Source organism: Poecilia mexicana, unplaced genomic scaffold, assembly GCF_051168715.1.
Source record: "Poecilia mexicana isolate PSO_F unplaced genomic scaffold, ASM5116871v1 scaffold_9, whole genome shotgun sequence".
In the NCBI taxonomy this organism is placed as follows: Eukaryota; Metazoa; Chordata; class Actinopteri; order Cyprinodontiformes; family Poeciliidae; genus Poecilia; species Poecilia mexicana.
The window spans coordinates 33,587,106-33,602,488 of NW_028263378.1; the positions used below are offsets into that span (position 1 = coordinate 33,587,106).

Genomic DNA, 15,383 nt, shown 5'->3' on the forward strand with positions numbered 1-15,383 from the left:
TCATGTTGGACTGTGTGGGTTACAAGCTTCACCATTGTGGGTAATGCAACCTGTACAAGGACATTTCTATGCTCCTCATCAGACTGTACCTTATGCAACGACAGTGCTTTTTGCAATGCCTTATAATTTTGTATACTGAGATGTGTACACTGAAGGTTAAGGTTCTTTGGGTGAGGTTCCTGTGATAATAACCAAGTTGTTTATATTTTGTGAATTGTTATCACTGACTTTGATGTGTCGGGAGCCACCTTTTTAAGTTGGGGAGCGTGTGGTGCACCTACAAATGGCACCACAGTATTTTGTTGTTTTTTTTATTATTTGCAGTTCGCTATGTTCATCTGTCTTTATTTATAGTGCTTTTCTGGGAAGGGGACAGGAGCGGTAATGGCGACGCGGAACCTTTGTTTGGGAGGTGTTGCTTCCAGGTTGGTTTTGGGATGGACTTCCGGTTTGTCTCAAATACAATCTGGATGTTAACAGCAACAGTAGTTGTCATTGCTGACTCCTTGTCTATTTCCTCTTCAGGTCAGTATGTGGTTGGGGAAAAGCACCAAGGCTATCGTGTGGGATATTTAGCATCTTGGTTAACCAGAATAAGTAGTGTAGTTAGGTTTTGTGGACCGTTTGGCTGATTTTCTGAGGCGGGTTTTGGCATTGGCTCGCTCTGAGGGCCGTTGGATCTTAACGTCTCCATGGAGGACCCTTATGTCCCAACATCTCCATGTTAAATACGTGTTATTTTGATCTGTTCTTTTTATTGTTGGCTGTTAAAGCAAATTAAGTACCCTTTTCCCAAAATATGGGTTGTATTGTGGGCCAAATTCAAGTAATGCATTAAGAGGTTCAAAGTGGGTTAAAAGTTTACTTTTTAAAAGTGCAAAGAATAATATTCATTGTTTGATTTTAGAGTTACCATAGTTATAAACAGAGGTTTAGCCCTTTCTTTTAGTCATTTCATTGTATTTGAACTCAGATGGTTTACTAATACAAGTCAGTGAATAAAAATACAATCTGGATGTTAACAGCAACAGTAGTCGTCATTGCTGACTCCTTGTCTATTTCCTCTTCAGATTGTGTCAACTCTGTTACAGCAGTTCTGACACCCGGGACCTGTAACATATATAATAATAAAACCATTTATATTGCTATTTTCACCCTGTGGTTTGTACTATAAAGTATCTATTTTTTACTTAGCTTAACCAATTCTGATTAGTTTTTTCTTAAAAATCGCTGGATTTTCTTATTTTCCCATTCAAATGCTCAGAAGCGAAGCCGGTGAGGCAGCAGCGAGCTGAGCCTCACCTGGGATTGCGCAACCTCTCGCTAACTGCACTGGCTGCCATTCTATGGGAGCATGTTCCTCCTGTCTGTACGCCAGGAATAAAATGGCTAAAAAACATTTAATATATGGACTGATTTTCCATAATTTCGCTTATGTATATAATGTACAGTGTTTTTTGTCACCAAGTGTGTGTGTATCGTGTTTTGTGTGCGGAAGAGCGATCAGAAACGGCAGAGAACAGACTCGAGGTGAGGCAGGCAGTTCTCTTGCCTCATGGCAGGGGGCGCTCATGATCCCAGATATTGTGACTGGACAACTGTAGAGTAAGACACAATGAGATAGCCATGGAGCTACCCATACAGTAAATAAGTAAAGTACAGCGATATATTTGTTTTCTCCTCTCTTCCGACATCAACATGAAAGACTTCATTTCTACACTTAGACAGTTTTTTAAAGTGGATTTTCAATTGAAGCAGGAGATAATAACTAAAGGAAGACCAACACCAGAGCTGAAAGTTTTGCTTCGAGACAGTTTGATGATTCTTAAACGGAGTAGAAAAGACATGCCGAAGATAGACTTGGCTTTGGATGAACGGATATTTTTGTGCAGAATTGTGTGATGACGGGACGTTTTTGTAAAAAAAATTTTTTTATCACTTTTTGAACTTGAAACGTCAGATTAAGTTAACTTTTGTTTTCAACTAAGCTGAAAGAGACTTTTAGCAATTATTTTGTCGATATTTTTACAAAAAATAAAGCAAATATATTTTTTCAAACAATCAAGTCGGAAGTGCTTGCAAGAATTAAATCGAATGTTGCCACCCACGGCCTTTGTTGGAAATGTTTGGTTTTGGAACCAGCCTGAAGTGACTCAATTCCTATTTTTTGGCAATTCCGATTTTTTTGCCGGGGCCGTTCACACTGCCAGTAAATGCAACCTGTATGCGTTCTGCAGTGTGAACGGGCAAACGACCTGAAAGTGTCCCGCATGCGCAGTAGAGGGCGCCATAGCATCAGCTAACTGCCGTAAAAAGAAGAAGTGCTCAGTGTTTGCGGAAGTAAACATGGAGGCAAACAGTGGAGCTTATTTGAAGTTGTTGTCCAGCCAGAGCAGCATATTAACAACTTAATCCTCATATAATCCATCATGGTTGTTGTTTTTCCTCCCGCTTGTGCGTATCAAGATGCAGAATAGTGAGATTTGTTGTGAAACAGTGACGTTCAGTTCGGATGGATACGGCCTGGACGTTAGGTCGCATTTGAATCGGATATGTATCAGATATGGGTCACATTCGAAAAAGAATCCGACCTGTGCTGTTCACACTGCCATGAAAAGATCGGATACAGGTCGCATTATGTCAAAAAAATCGGAATTGAGTCACTTCAGGCTGCAGTGTGAACTCACCCTTTGTGTGTCTGATGAGAACGCATCTGTAAAAACGTGAAAAAATGTGAACTTCGCTGAAACACATGTGCACTGGGTGGTGCGGAGCCGCAAGGAGATGCAGGAAGAACCATATCTGATGGGGAAACATGGATCGAGAGGGGATTCCCCACTGGGGACATGTCCACACCAGTCCTTCAGGAAGTTAAGCCTTCAGTGCATATGCAATGAATATCAATGCAGTTAAATTTGATTTAATGGTTTAGTTAATTTAGTTCAGTTCTCTTACTTCATTTACGTCTTGGGCCGATTCTAAATGTGATCAGCTTTACTTTGTGCTTTTAGATCCACTAACTGATGATTTGATTTGGATTTAACAAAAATGCAAATAATTGATATTTACAGTATTTTAATTGTATTTTTTTGATTTGTTGTTTAAGAGTCTATAGTTGTGGGTTTAAGTATGGTCAGCAATGTCTTCCAGTTACATAATTACCCAGCAATATTTTACATTTCCTGTCAACATTTTTTAATACAAAAACACAATGTTGCCTCCATGCCACGACCACCAGCCTTAGTAAGTTTTCTGGGGAAAACCCTACACCATCATTATATTTTCATTATGGTGTTGCTGGCTTATTCTGCATGTGGGTTAAACAACTCCCTATGAAAATGACATTTAGGATGTGTAATGCGTAATGCAGTGACATTATTGTTATTCACTGCATACACAAATTGTGTGTGGAAAATGTCTTTAAAAACTACGGAAAGACAGGAAAAACTTTGGGATTCAAATGAGCAAGAATATCCTAGAAGGAGAGCAACTTGCTGAAACTTGTCAAAGAGAAGGCTAGAAGGAAAGATCTCTGAGGGTAACCTTGCCTTCAAACAACAGCTCTTTAAGAACTTCAGAATTTTCAATCAGAAATGACAGTACAGCCTGCTTAAAGTTCCAGTCTCCTGAGCCATGCACCATGTCTCGCTGTTTCACTGGTCTTAAAGCCTGGACCCAATGACTCGGACAGTCTTGCCAAGGCAGATTAGAGGTAAGCAGTGATTAATTTCACAGAAGCAAACAATTCCAGATATATTTGATTATATTTTTAAGAAGGTTATACATTTTCAGTCTTTGTTGATATTGTAGAAAACCTTGTCAGTGTTGTAGCTACTATGATGACTGATTGAGAAGATGCATGTGTGCAAGGATGAGACAAACATTTAAGCGAATGTTGAGTTCACGTGACGTTCATGAAGTGCATCATTCTAACTTTTTCTTTGTATCTGCTTTCCAACTGTAGAGAGGATCTTGTAGTGAACACTTGATTGACATCATATGAGTCTCAAGCTCATAAATGGTAACTTTGAAGGCCACGTCCATGTTGCACACCCTCCTCAGTAAAGTCTGGACTCATTGGTCTTGGTCAAGACTGAGTCCTTTTGTCACATGTATTAATTCTGACCTTGGTCAATCCCTCATGTGGACACATGCTGTGTTTTTTTTTTTTCAGATCTCAGTAATACTTTGTGAGGATACAGGAAGTTGAATTAGTTCTGTTTTTCACAGAATGTTTAAATGGAAATTGTTTCTTAAAATGTACAAATCATAATCTATTATTTAAACCTTTATTATTATTATTATTATTATTATTATTGTTATAACAAATTAACAAAAAATATCTTTAACCAAAAATTGTCAAACTGTTTATGTAACTGTGTGACTTCTTTTTTATGTACATGTATGAGCTCATTTTTTCTACTTTCATGAAATTTGGAGGTCAAGTGACAGTATACAGCAGTGGTCCCCAAAGTGGGTCCTCGAGGGCCAGTATCCTGTATGTTTTAGTTTTCTCCCTGCTGATAGTAACAACCTTTTCAGCATGTCAATGCCTGGATCATTTGATCCAGGTGTGTTAAACCAGGGAGAGAACTAAAACATGCAGGATGCCAGCCCTCGAGGACCCACTTTGAGGACCACTAGTATACAGTATACCTTATATATTGTTATTGGATTTGTTTGATTGTAATGATATTTTTCCCTTGAGATACCAGGTATGCAATCATGATTTTTATTTTTGTCTGTCTAATTACATAATTTTTACAAATTAAGTCAGATGTGGTCATGTAAAAGGTGTTGACCTTTTTATTTGAGTTGCCTTTTTTAAATACCAATTATGTTTTGACTCTTACTTGAGTGATTTCTTTTTATTTACATTTTAGTTCTGTTAAAATCACAACTGAAAACTGATTATGAGTGATGGTGTCCCGTCTGTTCTACATCTTTGTGGAATGGAATGGAATGCATTAAACTTATTCATCTATGAGAGGATGCATGTCAGTGTTCTGATACTCACTATCAGAACATTGACTGAATCCTGGAACATTGATTTCAATGAAAACCTGAGGAAATATGGATGTTTTCTGTTAGGTGGGAATTCACCAAGAGAAACAAATGTGTAAAGCAATCCTTTGTATTCCTACAATTTTTTCTCACACATCTTAAATGATAGTCACTTGATTTACCCTGAGTGTAAGAACCCTAGACTTAAAGTTAACTGTTAACATAATTCAAATAATCATGTGTGGTGTAAATCAGAGCTTTGTACTTACATAATCCCCAGGCCATGGCTGGAAATCATACTCTGTATTTGAACTCAAATCCTGTCTCATCACCCAAACAGGTTCCTTTGGTTCATCTGGTGTATAAGGGGATCTTATAGTTCTCGTCTTCACCTCTTCAATAGCCTCCCTAATGTCCTTAATGACCAAAGAGATAGCATCTGCCTTCTCCTGGCTATTCTTCATTGATAAAGTCTCAGCCACAGAACAATTCAGAACCTGGTGTGTGACTGAGTCCTCCCGGTTTGCGGCTTCGGAGTTTTTGTTTGAACTGATTTGAGTTGTAGGTTCAGAATGATCTTTTAGGGACAGTTTTTTAGCTTTTCCTTTGCTTCCAAGATTTGGAGGGCCTAGACTTTGGTTGACCTCAGTTACAGATTGTTCATTGTCCTCATCCAGTTCACAGCTATCAGTGCTTTGGTACTGGGCAAACTCTGCATTCTTTTCTGGGCTATCTGACTCACCATCTGAGCGCTGGGTATAGTGATGCAATCTTGAGCCAACAGCCTCTTTCAGATGGTGATGCCTATCTCTCTCTTTACTTTGCAATTGCTGAATGCTGATTTTTCTCTGATTTAGAGACTGTTTTTCAATTGAAAAAGATGGAAAAAGTGAACCTGGAACATCACAGATTTCTTCATAAACTTGGTCAGAGAATGAATAGATCTCATACAAATCAGTATATACATTTTCTGAGTTTTCACAGGCTGCACAAATAGCTTGGCCTGCAGAGTAGCTAACTGGTTTGGAATAGACATTGCTGGTGTAGTCAGAATTCAGCATCTCATCTGTTTCATTTGGTCTTTCAGGATCTTGACTGTCTTGCATGGGATTGCATGTCAGAGGCAGAAATTGAGAGGGGGTGTCATTAGGTGGATAAGGACGTTGCTGTTCAGCCATAGCACTTTCTCTGTGTCCTTTCTTTCTATATTGTCCTTGGGGGACATTGGTCCTCACCTGGTCTTTTAACAGTGATTGTTCCTCATTTACTGGCATTAACCCCCGACCACTATTTGTCTGCTGTGTATAGGGAGATCTCTCTGCCTCTCCCTGCTTCCACAATGTTTGCCTCTCCCACTTATCTTTCATCTGGGCTTTACTCTCTCCTTGCCTACAATAAGATTTCCCTGCTGATTTGGTGACACGATAAGTCATCTGTGATTGAGGAGTTTGGAGGTCCATGTCTACCTTCTGTGGTCTGCACTGATCAGGAACCCTAAGTCTTCCACCATTACTTTCTGCAGTTGAGGTTTCATAGCATCTAATGCATTTCTCTTGGTTGCCCAGGTTACAGTATTGGCCATTTTGGCACATGTTCTGATGACAAAATCCGGTGTCCATGTCTTCCATTGTTCCCTCGTCAAGTTTTGATTTCTGGTGGGTTTTTGGTATCTGGTGGACTTAATGGTGTGGAAAAAAAACTCTCACCACACAACCCAAAGACATCTGGAAAAAAAACTGAAAAGAGAAAAGAGAACACATTTTCAGATACAACATAATAATCAAGACTTTGATTTTATAGGACACCCAAGTTAGTCTTTCATCCACTGCATGCTCTGCTGCACCTCTTACAACAGTTATATACCTGTGAATTCTGAAATAATCAACAAACATCCCCACCAGCATAACAAATGACTCTGACTAACTTGTCCAGAATAGAGAAACATCTAGCTGAACACAAGTTGATGATTTGTGGATTAAGGAGAGATTTGTCATGTTTGGTTCCAGTTTACGAACCCACATGCACGAACACAGTCAGGAGACGTCAGTACAAAACAACAAGTTTATTGAAGTGGGGAAAGGGTAGGGGAGAAAACACGGAGCAGGAGTCAGGAAGGGTTCACCAGTTCAGCCATAGGAGCAGATGAAGTGTTCTCTAGGAGCAGAGGTGAATCCAGAGGCAGCGTGGAAGGTGAAGAACCGTTGGAGGGCGGACAGGTAGGTTTGGCTAGGTGGAGGAGCGAGCCGACAGCAGTCCGGAATAAAACGATCCACGTAAATGGTTTCTCCGGGAAGGTCCAGGTAATCCGGGGTAAACAAACACTCAGGCAAAGGAGTGTCCGCTCGCTGCTTCTTAAATCTCCACAGCCTCCGTCAGGTAATGCGCCGCAGGTGTGTCCCTGGGTTCGACCACGCACCTCTCCAGGGGCTCTGCTCCTAGGCGGCATCTGGTGGAGGAAGTGGGAAGCAGCAGGCTCCCAAAACAAAACCAAAAGCACAGATCCTGACAGTACCCCCCCCTCAACGGACGCCCCCTGGCGGCCGAGAAGAGGTGGATGGCTGAGAGGCAGTGTAGTCACTAATCAAAGAGGGATCAAGAATAAAGGAACGGGGAACCCAGGAGCGTTCCTCCGGGCCGTAGCCCTCCCAGTCGACGAGGTACTGAAAACCACGACCTCGCCGACGGGAGTCCACAATACGGCGGACGGAGTAAGTCGGGTGGCCATCAACGTCGCGGGCGGGAGGAGGGGGTTCGGCTGGAGGGCATAGGGGGCTCGACTGGACTGGCTTGACCTGTGAGACATGGAAGGTGGCATGAATACGTAGGGAGGGGGGCAGACGAAGACGTACAACTGTCGGACTAACAACCGACAAAATCTCATATGGGCCAATAAATCTAGGTGACAGCTTCCTGGACATGGACCTTAGGGGAATATCTTTAGTGGACAGCCAAACCTTTTGCCCCGCCGTATAGACCGGAGCTGGTCTCCTTTTGCGGTCGGCCAGACGTTTGTTTTGTGCGGCTGTGTGATTGAGTGCAGTTACAGTTTCCTTCCAGATTTTATTGCAACGGCGGATGTGATGTTGAACTGAGGTTACGGAGATCTCGTTTTCATCCACGGATAATAAAGGCGGCTGGTACCCCAGGGAGACCTCAAATGGAGACAACCCAGTGGCAACAGAGATGTGGCTATTGTGGGCGTACTCCACCCAAGGGAGATACTGGGCCCAATCTTCGGGGTTGGAGGAAGAGACGCAGCGTAGGGTAGCCTCCATCTCCTGGTTCAGCCTCTCGGTTTGCCCGTTTGTCTGGGGATGATAACCGGAAGAAAGAACAGTTTTGGCACCCAACGCTGAACAGAACTGTTTCCAAACCTGAGATATGAATTGGGGGCCCCGGTCCGACAGGATCTCCTGAGGCATGCCATGCAGCTTGAAGACATGCTTGATCAGCAGCTGGGCGGTCTGAGCAGAGGTGGGAAGCTTGCGGAGAGGAATGAGATGGCAGGCTTTCGAGAAGCGGTCAATGACAGTGAAAATGGTGGTCATACCTTTAGACGGGGGTAGTCCGGTAACGAAGTCTATAGCGATGTGTGACCAGGGTCTCTTGGGTGTAGGAAGAGGCTGTAATCACCCTGCGGGCGGCTGGTGAGAAGACTTATTTCTCGAACAGACGGGACAGGCGAGAACAAACTCCTTCACATCCTTGTGAACCGAATCCCACCAAAACCGTCGGTTAATTAGCCCAATAGTGCGGCTTATGCCTGGGTGTCCAGAGAATTTGGATGAGTGTATCCATTTAAGGAAGCGGGATCGGATGGAAGTGGGGACATACATTCTCCCTTGGGGGCAGGACTCGGGTGGAGGTTCCAGACGTTGAGCCTGACGGATTATATCCTCCATCTCCCATGTTACGACCCCCACAGTGCAACTAGGGGGTAAAAGAGGTGCTGGACCCTCGTCAGAATCATCAGGGGTGTAGAGTCGGGAGAGGGCATCTGGCTTGACATTCTTGGATCCTGGTCGGTAAGAAATTGACAGGTTAAAGCGAGAGAAGAATACTGACCAGCGGGACTGCCTGGGGTTGTTCTGTTTAGAGGACTGCAAATATGAAAGGTTCTTATGGTCAGTCCAGACAACTACAGGATGTTCAGCTCCCTCCAGCCAGTGACGCCACTCCTCCAAGGCGAGCTTTATTGCCAACAACTCCCGATCTCCCACGTCATAGTTTCGTTCAGCCGGGGAAAGTCTGCGGGAGAAAAAAGCGCATGGGTGAGTCTTGTCATCTTGCGGTGAGACTTGGGACAGGACGGCCCCTACTCCAGAGTCTGATGCATCAACCTCCAGAATAAACTGCTTAGTGGGGTCTGGTTGGATGAGGACAGGTGCATTAGCAAATAATGACTTTAACCGTACAAAAGCCTCCTCTGCTTCGGGCGTCCAGGTAAACGTTGTCTTGGTGGACGTAAGAGCTGTCAATGGAGAAGCCGTCTGGCTGTAGTTGCGTATGAAACGGCGATAGAAATTGGCGAACCCTAGAAACCTTTGCAGTTGCTTATGGGTTTCTGGTTTGGGCCACTCCAATACTGCTTTTATTTTGTCTCCGGATGGCCTTACCTGTCCGCCCTCGAGCACATATCCGAGGAAGGTGACTGAGGGTTGATGAAACTCACATTTCTCGGCTTTGACATAAAGCCGATTCTCAAGGAGGCGCTGGAGGACTTGTCGGACATGCTGTTTGTGTTCCGTCAGGGAGCTGGAATAAATCAGAATATCATCCAGATAGACAAATACGAAATCATTTATAAAGTCTCTTAGCACGTCATTCACTAAAGCTTGGAAAAAGGCAGGGGCGTTCGACAGGCCGAAGGGCATGACTAAGTACTCATAGTGTCCCATAGGCGTCTTGAAAGCCGTCTTCCATTCATCTCCTTCACGGATTCGAAGGAGGTGGTAAGCATTTCTTAGATCCAGTTTGGTGAAAATAGTGGCTCCCTGAACGGGTTCAAAGGCGGAAGAGAGGAGGGGTAGTGGGTACTTGTTCTTAATGGTTATCTGATTTAATCCTCTGTAGTCAATACACGGCCGTAATGAGCCATCTTTCTTTCCGACAAAGAAAAATCCTGCCCCTAGGGGCGAGGTGGATGTTCGGATGATGCCTGCTGCTAGGGAGTCATTGATGTATCTCTCCATGGTTTGGCGTTCAGGCCGGGAGATATTATACAAGCGACTGTTGGGTAGTGGGGCGCCAGGCAGAAGGTCGATGGCGCAGTCATAAGGACGATGAGGTGGAAGTGACAGTGCTTTATCCTTATTAAATACGGCCGCCAAATCATAGTATTCCATGGGTACCGAGGAAAGATCAGGGAATTCATTCTCAGCCGGATCTCTAGTCGGGGAGCTCAAGGGAATAGCTGAACGGAGGCAAGAGGCATGACAGTTGGGTGACCAAGACTCAATGTGAGCCTTAACCCAGTTAATGTGAGGGTTATGGGCTAATAACCAGTTAAATCCAAGAACAATGGGAGAACTGGCTGCACTGAACACAAAAAAGGTTATAGATTCCGAATGATTACCTGAAACGATGAGGCAGACTGGCTTGGTCTTGTGTATGATGCGAGGTAATGCTTCACCGTTAAGAGCAGCAACCCGGAGAGGAACCGGCAATGGTTCTACTTCGATGGCCATCTGTTTGACAAGAGCTGAATCGATTAGATTTTGTTCACAGCCAGAGTCGATTAGTGCTGACAGGGGGAGAGACAGGTGATTGTTTATTAGAGTTGCAGGTAGGATGAGACGAGATTGAGCTGAGTGCATAGGCTCCGACAGTTTCCTCGTCATTACTGTCGGACCTGGGGGTTTAAACGGACTTGGCAGGTAGCAAGGAAGTGGCCAGACTCACCACAGTATAGACAAAGACGTGAACTTAACCTCCTACGTCTTTCCTCCGGGGTTAGGCGAGTATGCCCCAACTGCATGGGTTCTGGCTCGGGGAGAGTTGTCAATGCTGAAGACTCCGAAATAGCAGGTGGGTTCTGAAAACGAGATCTTGAAGGAGAGTGACGACGGCTTCGTTCTCTGGCACGTGATCTGATGCGGTTATCTATCTTTATGGTAAGGCTTATAAAGTCCTCTAAAGTCTCTGGTTCATCTATGGTAGCTAGTTCGTCCTTTATCTGCTCGCTCAGAGCGTGGAAATAAGCACTCTTTAGTGCAGCTGCATCCCAACCAGACGCTGCAGCCTTTATTCTAAAATCAATTGCAAACTCAGAAACAGTTCCTTGACCCTGCCTGAGGGTCCACAACTCTCGGGAAACTGAAGTCTTGTCTGTGTCACGGCAAAAGACCTGTTTGAACTCCTTCAAAAACTCTGAAAATGTGCAGCCAAAATTGGTGGGGGAGGGAAACTTAGCCTCAGCCCACTCCAGAGCACGTCCAGTTAACAAAGATAACATGTAGGCTATTTTTGCATTATCATGGCGAAAACTCTGTGGTGAGTGGTTGAAAATAATTCCACATTGCAAAATAAACCCCTTACACTTCCTCACCTCGCCACAGAATTTTTCGGGTGCTGGCGGTCGTACCTCCGAAAACGTGGCGTGGATAGCTGGATCCGGAGCTTGAGGAGCCGCTGGGGGTGCGTTCGAGACCTGTTGGGCAGGAGCCTGGAGGAAATTGGATATTTCAGCAAGCCGGCGATTAGTTTCTGCTTGCCGACTACCTAGCTCGCGCAGGGCTGCATCATGCGACTGTATTAGAGTTTGTTGTTCAGCCAAGGCTCTCCTAATTGCGTCGGCAGGGGTAGACTGTTGGCCTGAGTGTTCTGTCATGTTTGGTTCCAGTTTACGAACCCACATGCACGAACACAGTCAGGAGACGTCAGTACAAAACAACAAGTTTATTGAAGTGGGGAAAGGGTAGGGGAGAAAACACGGAGCAGGAGTCAGGAAGGGTTCACCAGTTCAGCCATAGGAGCAGATGAAGTGTTCTCTAGGAGCAGAGGTGAATCCAGAGGCAGCGTGGAAGGTGAAGAACCATTGGAGGGCGGACAGGTAGGTTTGGCTAGGTGGAGGAGCGAGCCGACAGCAGTCCGGAATAAAACGATCCACGTAAATGGTTTCTCCGGGAAGGTCCAGGTAATCTGGGGTAAACAAACACTCAGGCAAAGGAGTGTCCGCTCGCTGCTTCTTAAATCTCCACAGCCTCCGTCAGGTAATGCGCCGCAGGTGTGTCCCTGGGTTCGACCACGCACCTCTCCAGGGGCTCTGCTCCTAGGCGGCATCTGGTGGAGGAAGTGGGAAGCAGCAGGCTCCCAAAACAAAACCAAAAGCACAGATCCTGACAAGATTGAATATTTCATGATCTGTTTCTGAACACAACATAGCCTGGCTATGGGTGCTTTGTTTGGACTGATTTTAGATCACATGAACAAATGTCAACTTCCTGTTTTAGTCAAAAAATGGGAAAATCAATTGACTGAGCGACATTTTAATGTCTGACTTGAGCCAGCCTGGTGCATCTTCATATTTAAAGTATTTGTTACGATTTAGAAATAGAAGTGCCAGGGGTGTTATGGTGGTGCAGGGGTAAAGCACAACCCACGTACGGAGGCCTTAGTCCTCGACGCAGCTGTTGCAGGTTTGAGTTCAATTACCTTTGCCACATGTCTTGCCCCCAGGGCCGGCCCAACCCTCCATGGGGCCCTAAGCGAAATTTGATTTTGGGGCCCTCTAGTTCTGCTAACAATGTGGACTGGCTGCAATCAGCAGTCCGATCATTAGATCATTCACATATCTGCTATAAGCTTATCGCATCTCTGGCAGTGCTGTTTACATTTATATACGATTTCTGGGCGCCGATTTCCTTAATTTTGGGGGATCGTGATTGGCCGATACTTACATGTGATGCTGATCTTTTCCTCTAATCTTATCTTCGTCAGCAAAGGTTTAAAGATCAGCCTCTGTCCTCTTCTGCTCTGCAGTGAGAGGTTTGACTGTCAGACCAGCCCACCAGGTCAGGTCTGCACGTTTGCAGTTAACAATATTCACCCCATTGTTGCCAACTCACTGACTTTTTTGCTATATTTAGCAACATTTGACACAAAAAAATTCATATCAACCAAAATCAAAATAGGCGGGTCAGGCTTTTTAAAGATCGGTAACCAGGGATCGACCAGAAAACTGCAATCGGTGCAGCCCTACACACATATTCGTGACATTCTACGATTAAATATATTTCTCTTAAGTGTTACTCCACTAGCTAAAAATGTACAAACCGGATTCCAAAAAAGTTGGGACACTAAACAAATTGTGAATAAAAACATTTTAAAGGAAAAATATGTTGATTCAAAATTTCATAGTGTCTACAAATCCCAAAAACGTTGGGACAAGTAGCAATAAGTGGCTGGAAAGAGGAAATTGAACATATAACAAACAGCTGGAAGACCAATTAACACTAATTAGGTCAATTGACAACATGATTGGGTATAAAATGAGCTTCTTAGAGTGTCTCACCATCTCTCTGAAGCCAAGATGGTGAGAGGATCACCAATTCCACCATTGTTGCGCAGAAAGATAGTGCAGCAATACCAGAATGGTGTTACCCAGCGTAAAATGACAAAGACTTTTAAGTTATCATCATCAACCGTGCATAACATCATCAAAAGATTCAGAGAATCTGGAACAATCGCTGTGCATAAGGGTCAAGGCTGTAAAACTCTACTGGATGCTCGTGATCTCCGGGCCCTTAAACGTCCCTGCGCCTGCAACAGGAATGCCACTGTCTAGGAAATAAGAGCCTGGGCTCAGGAATACTTCCAGAAAGCATCGTCAGGGAATACAATCCACTGTGCCATCCGCCACTGCAGAGCAAATTCTACAGAGCAAAGAGGAAGCCATTTCTAAGCAGCTCCACAAGCTCAGCCGTTTGCACTGGGCCAGAAGTCATTTAAAATGGAGTGAAGCAAAATGGACGACTGTTTTGTGGTCAGATGAGTCACGATTTGAAGTTCTTTATGAAACACTGGGACGCCATGTCATCCGGACCAGAGAGGACGAGGATAACCCAAGTTGTTATCAACGCTCCGTTCAGAAGCTGCATCACTGATGGTATGGGGTTGGATGAGAGCTGGTGGCCTGGGCAGCTTGCATGTCTGGAAAGGCCCCATTATAGCAGAGAACTATGTTCAGGTTCTAGAACAACATATGCTCCCATCTAGACGTCATCTCTTTCAGGGAAGACCCTGCATTTTTCAACAAGATAATGCCAGACCACATTCTGCAGCAATCACAACATCATGGCTACGTAGGAGAAGGATCCGGGTACTGAAATGTCCAGCCTGCAGTCCAGATCTCTCACCTATAGAGAACATTTGGCGCATCATAAAGAGGAAGGTGCAATAAAGAAGGCCCAAGACGATTGAACAGTTAGAGGCCTGTATTAGACATGAATGGGAGAGCATTCCTATTTCTAAACTTGAGACACTCGTCTCCTCTGTCCCCAGACGTCTGAATGTTGTAAGAAGAACGGGGGATGCCAAACAGTGGTAAAAATGGCTTTGTCCCAACTTTTTTGGGATTTGTTGACGTCATGAAATTTTGAAGCAACATATTTTTCCCTTAAAGTGATACATTCTCTCAGTTTAAACTTTTGATCTGTGATTTGTGTTCTATTGTGAATAAAATATTAGATGTTGGCACCTCCACATCATTGCATTCAGTTTTTATACACAATTTGTTTAGTGTCCCAACTTTTTAAGAATCCGGTTTGTAATTTATACCAGGTGAGTCTTTCTCTCCTGAGAAATGATTTTAACAGAAGTTTCACATAACTTGGAAAAATAATGTTTGTTTTAGCCACAAAATGATTATGCTCAGCAGCAAACAACATATCCACAACTACAGCATAGAGCAGCAGCTCATCAATGTAGCAGCTATGTAGCCTGACGTAAAAACATTTTGCTAGACAATGTCAAACATTGAAGTTTTAATTGTTATCAAACGTTATCAAACACGGCGTTTTGAAGTCAAAAAATACCTCAGAAATGTACACCGCCAACCATGAGAATCAACTCATTTAAAGTTTAAACTCAGTTTCACACAAACACCGACACTAGCATAAATGTTTGGCTGTTGAACCGGACCGTTCATGCTAATTTTCTATTAGCAGCTTTACAAATCTTTTACATTACATTACATTACCAAGGCATGGCAGCTCAAATTACTGGCGAAGCATGCAGTTACCTACCGCGGCCACCAGGGGGCCCCAAGAGCAATTTCTTTTTCTTTTTATCCATAAAATAATGATTTCTACATACATTATATATTATTGTAAAAATAAATCACTTCGTGGTGAAATTGTGTGTTTTTTGATATAATGACA

The 15,383-nt window shown here is 43.8% G+C and overlaps 1 protein-coding gene across 2 annotated transcripts in view; it reads right to left on the minus strand.

Moving 5' to 3' along the window:
• The window catches only part of apba1a (amyloid beta precursor protein binding family A member 1a), a 60,698-nt gene extending 53,981 nt beyond the window's left edge, over window positions 1–6,717 (minus strand). For both annotated transcript variants that reach the window (XM_088009177.1, XM_088009176.1), the window contains exon 1: window positions 5,274–6,717. In XM_088009177.1, coding sequence (XP_087865303.1) covers window positions 5,274–6,632 — 1,359 coding nt within the window. In that variant the 5' untranslated portion in view covers window positions 6,633–6,717. The remainder of the gene's footprint in view (window positions 1–5,273) is intronic.
• Between the last annotated feature and the right edge of the window lie 8,666 nt (window positions 6,718–15,383).